The sequence below is a fragment of the Morus notabilis genome, unplaced genomic scaffold (genome assembly GCF_000414095.1).
Source record: "Morus notabilis unplaced genomic scaffold, ASM41409v2 Scaffold1378, whole genome shotgun sequence".
NCBI lineage: Eukaryota > Viridiplantae > Streptophyta > Magnoliopsida > Rosales > Moraceae > Morus > Morus notabilis.
The window spans coordinates 193307-204137 of NW_010358173.1; the positions used below are offsets into that span (position 1 = coordinate 193307).

Genomic DNA, 10831 nt, shown 5'->3' on the forward strand with positions numbered 1-10831 from the left:
AGTGGCATAGATGTAAGGCTTTAAAATTTTAGTGAGATGCATGTAATTTCCTCTTCGGGATTTTATTGTTGAAACAAGACTATATCCTCTAGTACATAAAACCATTATCTTTAAGAAAAATATAATTTAGTTCATTAGAAAATGAATTTCTAGCCAAAAGACAAAAGTGATACGAAATACTATCCAAAATACTTTTCATGTTTTGTTAAACTACCACTTTTACCATTCTTATCATGTAAATACTCAAAACATCATCTGTATTTATAGAAACAAACCCAAAATACTCATGAAACAATTAATTTTTTTAAAATACTAAGATTACTCTTCTCAATATTTATTAAATACAATTCAAAATATTATTTAACTAAAAAATCTTAAAATATGAAGAACTCTCAAAATAATTGAAATATTTCTTTGATTGAAATAATTACTTTATTTTTAATTTTTTTTAATTTGACTTTATCGTTTGATCATATTGAAAATAATATTTAATATTAATTTGAAAGGATAATTATGTTTTGGGTTTGTTTTTATAAACACATTGAATAAAATAGGTGAGAGATGTTAGTTTAACAAAATATGAGGGGTGTTTTGGGTATTTAGTAACAAACAAAGTGTAAGTCACTGTAATACGGGTGTAGGTCAGAAGTCAGAGTGATGGTCAGCGCCACTGCTCCACGAGGTGAAGATCTACGTTCAACGGCCCCACCTAAGCAGCCTTTCTACGTGTCAAGCATTATGCCAGTATGGCAGCCTTCCATGAGTGACACGTGGCTATCTCAATTATAGAATATTATATTTTATTCTTTATTAATTTTTATGTTAACCGGAAATCGGAGAGATTTTAAAATGCCTCTTTCTAGATTTAAATTTTTAATTCGAGTTAAAATGTAATATTTTTTAAAAATTTTTAATTATAATAAAAAAAATTTAATGTGATATTTTTTAAGAGTTTTTAATTATAAACATTTAAAATTAAAAACTCAAATCGGTGAAATGAACGAGGTCAAATGTTCGTTTAGTTCATTAATTTGAGTTTTTAATTCGAGTTAAGATGTGACTTTATGTGAGAGTTTTTAACTGTAACAGAAAAAGTTAAGGGGTTGTTCTTTTACATTTTTTGAGTTAAGGTGATTTTAGTGATGATCTTGAGTTGAGTTTGAGTTATAACTTGAGTTGAAGTTGTAACTTGAGTTTGTGTTTGGATGTGCACATTTGAATTGTGATTTAAATTGAGAATCTTTTTAAGTTTTTGTTTGGGTGGATAAAAATTTAAATTTGTATTTAGATAGTATTTTAATAAAAATTTAATGGTGATAAAATTTTTTAATAGAGTATATGAGTGGGTTTTATTCATTTTTTCGTTGTGAATGCATAGAAAAAAATTATCTCAATAGAATTAAAATGAAAAAGTTATGATATTTTTAAAAATAGAAAAAATATTATTTATTAACTTAAGTTCGAGTTTATGAAGTCGAGTTGAAAGAAAAATTTAAACTCAAATTTAATTTCAAGTTTAAACTCAAATTTAAAAAAAAAACATAAATTTAAATAAAATTTTAACTTAAATTTAAATTTTTTTTATATTTTATTAAAAAAATAATTATTTAATGTGATTTATTATAAAATCTTTTAACTGTAGCCGGACGAAACAAAAAGCAACTGGGGAAGATAAAACGATGTGCGCATCTATCTGACCATTGGTCCAACTTTTGTCAGATAAATCATAGCGACAATGGCAGGGCCCTCTTTTCCACGTGTGGGATTAAGGTGTTTTTAAATTTTGGGCTTTTCGCTAAAAGTTGTGGGCTTTTGGAACAGTGAGCCCTTATATAACTTGTCGCGACGGGCGAGTTAGAGAAAGGAAAAAGAGAAAAAAGAAAAAAAGAAAAAAGAGGCAAATAACCTTAAAGTATATAGGTGAGGATTGTTATTATTTATTCTATATTGATAATTTTTTTTAGTTAAATAAATACACTAATAAAAAAAATTTAAGTTTATACATTTTTAAAGATAAATTCTTTAATTTCCTTTAAAGAAAAAGGGGGATTATCGCTTAAATAATAAAGTTGAAATGTAACAAGTTTTTTGAAATATTATATAAATAACAATTTAATATCATTAAAATCATTATTATATAACTATGTAATACAAATATGTGATATTATTGTTTACTATTTTTGTTATTTTTATAATATTTTGTAAATTCTATTAAATTTAAATGTAACGTATGAAATTTTATCAATGGAGTGTAATTAACCCCTTATTAGAAATGTCTATTTTTCCTTTTCAAAAATAAGAAAAGAAGAAATGCTCTCTTTCTAATTTGCTTTTTAATTCTCTTGTTGTATAAACGGGAAACAAACTCATATTTTTGTTGTATGAAAGATTTTTTTAAAACCATGTGTAAAAAAAAAATGATAAGAATATATAGCTAGACTTTTTAATTCCATACCTAATTTACACTACAACTTTTACTTTAAAACAAAAAACAAAAAAAATTTACACTACAACTTGATAGATAGAAGATTTATACTACTAAAAAAATTTTATTTTTAATCGTTATATTTAATATAAAAAACTATTTATTCTCCGTGTTTCACGATGTATTGATAAGGAAATTCTGTTAGAAAAATTCTATAAAGAAAGAAAAAAACACAAAATGGATAAACAGAGATATATAAATATATATATATATATATATATATATTGCTAAACAGAGAGATAAATTGACCTAGAGAGAGAAACAACACGATAGTTGTACGAATTTCATGGGGAAAGGGGGGTCAAAAGGAGAAGAGGTAGGTGACAAGGTGCAGTTGCGTGCAACTGCATGGTGTACGCTGAAAACTATTTATTTTCCGTGTTTCACGATCTCTATTTTATTTGGTTCGTGAATTCATACTATAATTTAAATTATAATTCGTAATTTGTTATAATATATTTTTTATAAAAAATATATATAAATTAAAAATAATTTTAAATTTAAAAACTAAACGTATATTTAATAAAAAAATTCTGTTAAAAAAATTCTAAAAAAAAAGAAAAAACACGGAACGGATAAACAGAGATATATATATATTGCTAAACAGAGAGATAAATTGACCTAGAGAGAGGAAAAAACATGATAAGTTGTACGGATTTCACGGGGAAAGGGGTGTCAAAAGGAGAAGAGGTAGGTGGCATGGTGCAGTTGCGTGCAAGTGCATGGTGTACACTTGTTCAGCAGTGGCATGCTTGGGATTTCAGAATCAAAATAATACTTGCCCACGGCAGCAGCTCTTTACTCTTCATATTTTATTGAAGGCTCATTGACCTTGCAAGCGCGTACTTTACACTTTCATTTTACTATTTTTCATTTAATTGAAAATACAAAATGGTTGGTTTCATTTTTGATTCCCACTCTTAAAAATGAATTTTGTTTCCATTTTTAATATTTAAGGTCATTTTATTTTACCGATTTAAATTTAGAATTCAAGTTTTATTATAGTAAAAAGCTCTCAGAAACAATCACATCTATTTTTTTTTTACAATAAAAAATTATCACATAAAATTACATCTCAACGCAAATTAAAAACTCAAATCAGCGAATTAAACGGGCTTTAAAATATTTTACAAATACACTCATTTTGATAAGAAAGAACGAAAAGAGAAAGAGAAAAAAAAACACATAAAAAATGTGAATGAAAGAAAAAAGTTAATTTTCGTTTATGTTGTTTAATATGACAGCATGAAAGAAAATATATAACAAACTAAGTGACTATTTTACTAATTATTTAATATTAATTTAGCTTTAAAATAGGGATAAAAAAATTATTTAGTCATCAATAGATGGCTTTAAGTTTTCTACCTAAGATCAAAATTAGTGAACCCTATTATAACGATTTTATTCACTCTATTTTCTTTTTCTTGTTCTCTTCTATCTTACCGAATAACACATTTATTTTTGAGTCCATTAAAATTTCTCTGTCAAGAATTAATTAAAATTAATAAAAAATAACTGGCAATTGCGTGATACTTTAGCATGGACATTTAAAATAGAATCACGTAATTATCACTTGTTATCAAATTGTTAATAGAGTATACTTAAATCTCATCAATCATTTCACTTTCTTTTTTTAAAGTGGGAATTATATTTAAACACTAATACGAAAGACAACGTGACACACAAGATAAAAAAACTCTCAATTTGTTTTTTTTAATAAGCTGAGAAAAAAAAATAACTGATATCAAAATGATTAACATATCTCAAATAGGTTGGTACCCATTAACCAAATTCTTATATACTAAATTTTGAACTCGAATTTATTAATTAAAAAGAAAAAAAATACAAGAAAGGTTAGGAAAAAACTAAAAAGAAAAAGAATGACACCCGAGAACTAATTGGGAAAAGAAAAATCAAAAGAACTACATCCTTATAGTAAAAAACTAAAAAGCTAGAAACTTTATTCGTAAGTTTGAGCCAAAATTCACACGGGATTAAGAAAATGGTAAGTTGTGTAGTCCCACATCAGTTGAGAATTGAGATATCCTAATTTATAAAGAAAAACACTACCTCTCAATAATATGAGGCTTTTTAGGGTGAAGTTCAAAAATAAAATCGTACTGGCTAAGGTCTAAAAAAAATAATATCATATTAAATAAAAGTGTGAGTAGTTACATATAATATCAGAGTCTCTACCCAGTGTGGCTAACGTGGATCCTATACAAGTATAAAGTCAAAAAAGAATAAATTGTGTAGTCCTCTATTGGAACCAAAACATTGTGACAGATCATAAACCAGATTTGAACTCTAACAACACGGAAAGAGCCAGCGAAAACAATCAAACCTACGCCATCAAAGAGGGAGGGAGATGCAGATCCTTTTAATATTTATGTGGAAGGATTTCTTTCATCTCATTTCTAAGTTCATCAATATCTTCATTGATAAATGTGTATAAAAATTAGAGGTCGAAGGATTTCTCTACGTTTCATTCGTTTAGGTACACGCTCATCATAAATGAAAATGATTTGTCTTTGGGATTGGCGTGTTTGGAAGAGATCTCTCTAGAACTATTAATTAATTTTGAGACATCATAATTGAGAAAAGTAATAAATCCCAGTGGCCACCTTGGTGGTGTGTTAATGGCTAGCCATGGTACTTATGAAGAATGTTTGAATGATATATTAGTTGCTATTAATTACTGTCTCTAAGGTTGTTTCCTCTACTTTTTTCCTTTTGAGGTGAATAGTAGAACGTTCTAAACAAGTAAAAACCTAAACTAGCTTTAGAAATTTGAAAACAGTGAAACATTTTTGGGTCCATATTTTCTGTAAAAAGTTCCAGATTTGCTATTAGAAGTGAAGCAATCAAAAGAGAGAAACAGACAATATTGTCTTGCTGGATTACAATCTATTTCCTTAAACCTGGTTTCTTTTTTCCCTTTTGGCCAATATTAATATTATTATGAGTTTGTTTGGAAAAAATAGCTGTTGGGTTAATTCTGGAAAGACCATTTTCCTTTATAAGTTGTTTCCGCTCTCCATGCAGTTAAATGTCAAATTACTTTACACGACCTCGTACATAATGTTTAGGCGTTATGTCAATGTCCTATAGATCGAATATACCAAGTTATTGAAAAATATTTGGACATCTAACATTTACACAAAAAATATATTGCCGATCATAGACAAGTTTACACTCAAAACTGTTTTTTTCCTTAATAATTCTTTTTAATTTCCTCAATATTATTTTTTGCGCGAGTTATGTCCATCTTTTCTATATACCCTTTTAATAACCGAACAAATTATAAGATTACTTATTTATGTGGGTAAACTTAATGTATAGTAAAATCTAAACTTTTTTTTAATTATGTCCTTTGAATCGTGACCTTTTTATTAGAGTACTCTCTCATAAAACTAGAAAAACAATTATTTTTTAATTTAATTATTTTGTTGTATTTTGCTTTATTTGATCTTGTAGAGACGAGGCATTCAAGGATTTTGATTCAAAAGATGACAAAAACAATTAAATTAATAAATGCCAAGCACCGGCGCACAAACGCCTGCAAAAGCGCGTGGGCCTAACAACAACGACAATCGGGTATGCAAACGTTGATAAAATCGGAAAATAAATATTGTAGGACAGAACACTAGACATTTGTCCAAATATTTCGCCATATATACTATTTTATTTATTTATTATTAATTATTTCAAATAAATGATTTTCCAATTTTCTCTTTTATTCATTACTAAAAGTAAAATCAATCCAATTCTGTCTCTTTCATACGTACCCACTACCCATATCCTACCAGCCAAGCCCCACCACCACAGTTTGTTGTAATTCTAGTATTGTACCTCTCTCAGGAAATTTCTCTTTTTAGTGTGTTTTTTTTTTTTTTTGCTTTCTTTCTTATTCTCTTTGTTCTTCTTGTTAAGAAGATTTTTTTTCTTTTCCTTTTTTTTTTAGAAGTTTTTATGTGAGAGAAAACTAGAACAGAAGAGAACCCACCACCTTTGCATGTATCTTACATGAACAAAGGAAATTAAAGACTGGTCAAGAGAGAGAAGAAAATTAAAGCTGAAATAATATATGGGTTCGTCAACAAAATTGGTTGGGAATAACAATAACTATGATTACTCTTTTAAGATACTTTTGATTGGTGATTCTGGTGTTGGCAAGAGCAGTATTCTTCTTAGTTTCATCTCCAATTCTCTTCATCATGACCTTTCTCCAACTATTGGTACCCTTTCTTTTCCTTCTTATTTTCCATTTCATATACATATATGTGTGTATTACTCCTGTAAATATTATATATGATGTTTGTTTCCTTAAGCATGAGGAAACCATGTTCCATGTTTCTTATATATATATATATATATATATATATTGGGATGAAAGAAGTATATGCATGGATGCTTGATTAGTGTTTGATATATAATTTGTTCTCAGTTCTGTTCTGTTCTGTTTCTTCTTCTTGGGTTCAGTTTGTTGAAAATTGGGTAAACAATTTTGAGTTTTGTAACTGGGATTGAACCAGGAAACAAAGGTATGAGGAAGAGAGAATTTTGAATTTTGGCATTAGTATTAGTAATTTAATGCTGTAATTACAATTGTTGTCATTAAAGAAAAAAAAAAAAAAAAGGATTACCAAAGGGGTGTACTTTTATGGGATTCTGGAGATATATGCAGCATCTTAGGATTCAGGTGTAAGAGATGCCTCAGAAAGAAGTTCCGTGTTTTTTTTTTTTTTAATTTAATCATTGTTAGTTTGACTAAATTCGTGTGTGAGAAGCTTATGTAAAGTCTTTTGAGTGAATATTGCTTCATTAAGCCATAGAAGTGCAGGATTCTAGTAAGGTGATTTGGTTTAGTGATAAATTGCAATATATTGTTGGACCATGCTAAGCTTTTAACTGGAAATCTACTTTCCTAATTAATGTTTGAATCATTTTGAAACTACACTGTAGTTCCTACATTTGACTTTGATCTGATTTGTTTTATATAAGCAGCAATCTGAATTGACCTTCAATTTCTTGACTCTCTTACCATGAAAACCGGGGCAATTTCTCAACTATGAACCTATCTTTTTGGGCCAATTTTTTTTTCACTTTTGCTTTTCCCCATCAAGAATACATTTTTGTCTGTTTTATACTTGAATATTAAGTAAGGAGGAACCATATCTAAAGTTGCAGATTTTTTTTTCTTTTCCACTCGGAATTGATTTCCTTAGTGCTGAAATTCCATGGCAATACTCAGGTGTTGATTTTAAGATGAAGCTGTTATCGGTAGGCGGGAAAATATTGAAGCTTACAATATGGGACACCGGTGAGTAATTGATATCGAAATCTGCTTTGAAAATGTCTACTTGTGGATGTTCGAGGATTGCCCCTGCATTTTTTTCCATTCCATGTTTGCTTATGCACTCATCCAATCTTATTGCTACTACACTTTGGAACCGAGAAGCGATAGCCTAACAAACTTTGTTATATCTATGTGTTCGGATAATCTATAATTCTGGCATCATATGCTAATCCTAACACTTTCAGTTGTAACTACTGTTACTTATCTTGTTGGACTTTTAACTTTTAATGTTGTTTTTTCTTTTCTAAGTTTAACACTTATGTTATATTTGCAGCGGGACAGGAAAGGTTCGGCACAGTAATAAGCTCTTATTACAGAGGTGCACACGGAATCATTCTTGGTATGTAATATTTCATTCTTTGGTATACTTGTTGTGGTCTTTTATTCTTGAATTGGTTATCAGTTTATTGTTCATTTGGAAAAGTGATGATCTAAATGTCCGCAAGGAAGTTTAGCACTTTGACGATTTTCGTTTCTTGTTAGACAGTTTCGTGTTGTAAAATATTGAACCATCTACGGCCAACATAAGCTTAAGAGACCTCATAAACTATTGAACCCTAGTAGTAATGTCAAATCATGTACTGTTGGTTTATACAAATGCCAACTTTGTGAGGTCAATTTTCATCGTCTAGCATATCTTCGTTTCTTCTTGTAAGTTAAGTTTTATCACGTTCCCCTGCATTGAGAAACCCTTTTCCGAAGAAATGTATTATGTCATTCTTTTTCTCTACCTTTGTTCATGGTGTCCTATACCTAAATTCTAATGTTGGTCCTCCTTTTTGTCCGCTTAGAACTTATTCTATATCTGATCGCGCCTTATGATGCTTTTTCTATCAATATAAATGAAGTAGGGGTAGATAAATTCTGGTATGTGTTTCTCGGTTGTAGTTTATGACGTTACACGGCGAGAAACCTTCACAAACTTATTGAATATATGGGCAAAAGAGGTGGAGCTCTACTCAAGTAACCCAGAATGTATCAAAATCCTAGTTGGAAACAAAGTTGACAAGGTAAACTGTTGGTTTTCTTGTTTTTTCTTCTGTTGAGACATAAATAAGATATGCAAAAAACTGACATTGAAGCTCATTAGTACATCTAATATCTTATTTTCATTATATATATGTATATATTTATATACGCATATATTTTTGGCAATAATGGAAGTATTATTAGTTCAGGTGCACTGCAAAGTAGTTGTATGCTTAGTTTTTCTTTAATCTCTGTATTACCCTGTGAGATTTTTATGTGCTTTTATAAAAGGCAGCGTGCATTTTTTTTTTTTTTTTTTCCAGGATAAGGATAGGGCAGTAACTAGAGATGAGGGGATTGCTCTTGCACAAGAGCACAAGTGTTTGTTTCTTGAATGTAGTGCTAAAACAAGGGAGAATGTTCAACAATGCTTTAAAGATCTCGTGCTAAAGGTACGCGTTTCCTGTTAGAGCATTTATCTTTTTCTTACTGAATTGTCCTCTTGTGTCTGCAAAATGTACAGTTGTTTGTTCAACCTATCTTCACCTTGATAATGTCAAAACAAACTTGTTAGAAATTGCCATCCCAACCTAGGAATTCATTGAGAAATGATGCTCAAACATTAAGACTTAAATATTCAAATCAACTATCAGTATGGTCATGAAAGTTGTACGATTTGGCTTCCTAAAAATTCTTTAAGACCTTGTTAAAAACTTCCAGATTTATCTGTTTATGGTACATCGGAAGACATTATTTAGGAACTTCTTGACGTCTTGGTTAATTTGATCTTATCAGTACATCTCATCATTCATGCATTTTGATCGAAGCCACCATTTCATTAATATGATTAGATTATGAGTCAACATTTCATACTTGGTGGAGAATCAGATATGTTTGGTAAGAGGGAAAGGAAATAGGAAGGAAAGAAAGGCATGTAACTTGGCGAGGAAAATAGAGAGGAAGGAACTTCTTTTACTGTGTTTAGTACAGATTCCCTCATCTAATAATTATTCCATATTTGGAGAGAGTAAAATTGGTATTGTTTGAAGAATTTGAAATTCCTCTCCTAATCCATTCCATCCTCTTATCTCTCCTACCAAACAACGATGGATCCAAAATCCTTCCACTAATCCCCTCACCCATCTCCCTCCTTCCAGTTTTCCCTCCTGCCAAACAAACAAGACCATGATTGTGAAGCACAATTTTAGCAGTTGATAGGAAATGAAATTTTCCTTATAAGCAAGGTTTTATAGCATCCAAGTTCCAACACATATAGAAGAAAAAAGATAGCACCATTCAAGCTATTAAGCCAGTTCCACTTTAATACATCATTGATTCAACTCTTTCACTCTCTCATCCAGTCTGATTTTCAAAGACTCTGTACTGACCGCCGCGAATTCATCGCTTGCATTTTACTAAGTTTGAGTTCGTTTACAGATACTGGAAGTACCAAGTTTGCTGGAAAATGGATCTTCAGTAGTGAAGAGACAAGCAATGAAGCAGAAACAAGAATACCAATCACCTCGTGGCGGCCGTTGCTGCCTTCACTAAAAAGCGAAAGCGAAAGGCCTAAAAAAATGGCAAAAAGTGGCAATTGGGTGTTTTATTCTTCGCAGTGAATTAGTCTAGATGGCCATGTTCTTCAAAAGCTTTTTGGAGCAGTTGTCATTATTTCCATTACAGTTTTGGTGCATTTTGGGTCAATACATTTGTTAAGCTTGTACATATATGTTTCTTTAGTCAAATTTTATCTCTGTAGAGAGTCTGGTTTGTTATATTGGTTATTATGGACATTTGGGAGAGTACACAGAATTCATGGGGGTGAATAAAACCAACACAACAATGTTTTTGCATCCACAAATTTTTGTAATTTGTTACACAGATGTACAGTCAGCAATATTTGTATTTCTTTCAAAGTAGAGCTTCACAACTGTATAGTGTTCTGACTTTGGGTCTTAGCCTGATTCATATAGCGTATTTATTATGTGGTTCATTTATATTTGATTAAAATCACCTAT

General features: G+C 29.9%; 1 protein-coding gene across 1 annotated transcript; it reads left to right on the forward strand.

Annotated features, from left to right (window-relative positions):
* Positions 1-6408: 6408 nt before the first annotated feature.
* Positions 6409-10670, forward strand: LOC21391392 (ras-related protein RABC2a). Its single transcript, XM_010092141.2, has 6 exons — positions 6409-6723; positions 7740-7808; positions 8119-8184; positions 8733-8854; positions 9137-9265; positions 10251-10670. Exons 1-6 carry the CDS (start codon positions 6573-6575, stop codon positions 10362-10364), a joined length of 651 nt encoding a protein of 216 aa, XP_010090443.1. The 5' UTR covers positions 6409-6572; the 3' UTR covers positions 10365-10670.
* Positions 10671-10831: the final 161 nt, after the last annotated feature.

Bases quoted from the DNA above. Each gene is read 5' to 3' on its own strand.
- LOC21391392 (XM_010092141.2), top strand. From the start codon at position 6,573: ATGGGTTCGTCAACAAAATTGGTTGGGAATAACAATAACTATGATTAC. The intron at 7,809-8,118 runs GTGAGTAATTGA...TTATATTTGCAG, and splicing joins GCTTACAATATGGGACACCG to CGGGACAGGAAAGGTTCGGC. The intron at 9,266-10,250 runs GTACGCGTTTCC...GTTCGTTTACAG, and splicing joins TTAAAGATCTCGTGCTAAAG to ATACTGGAAGTACCAAGTTT.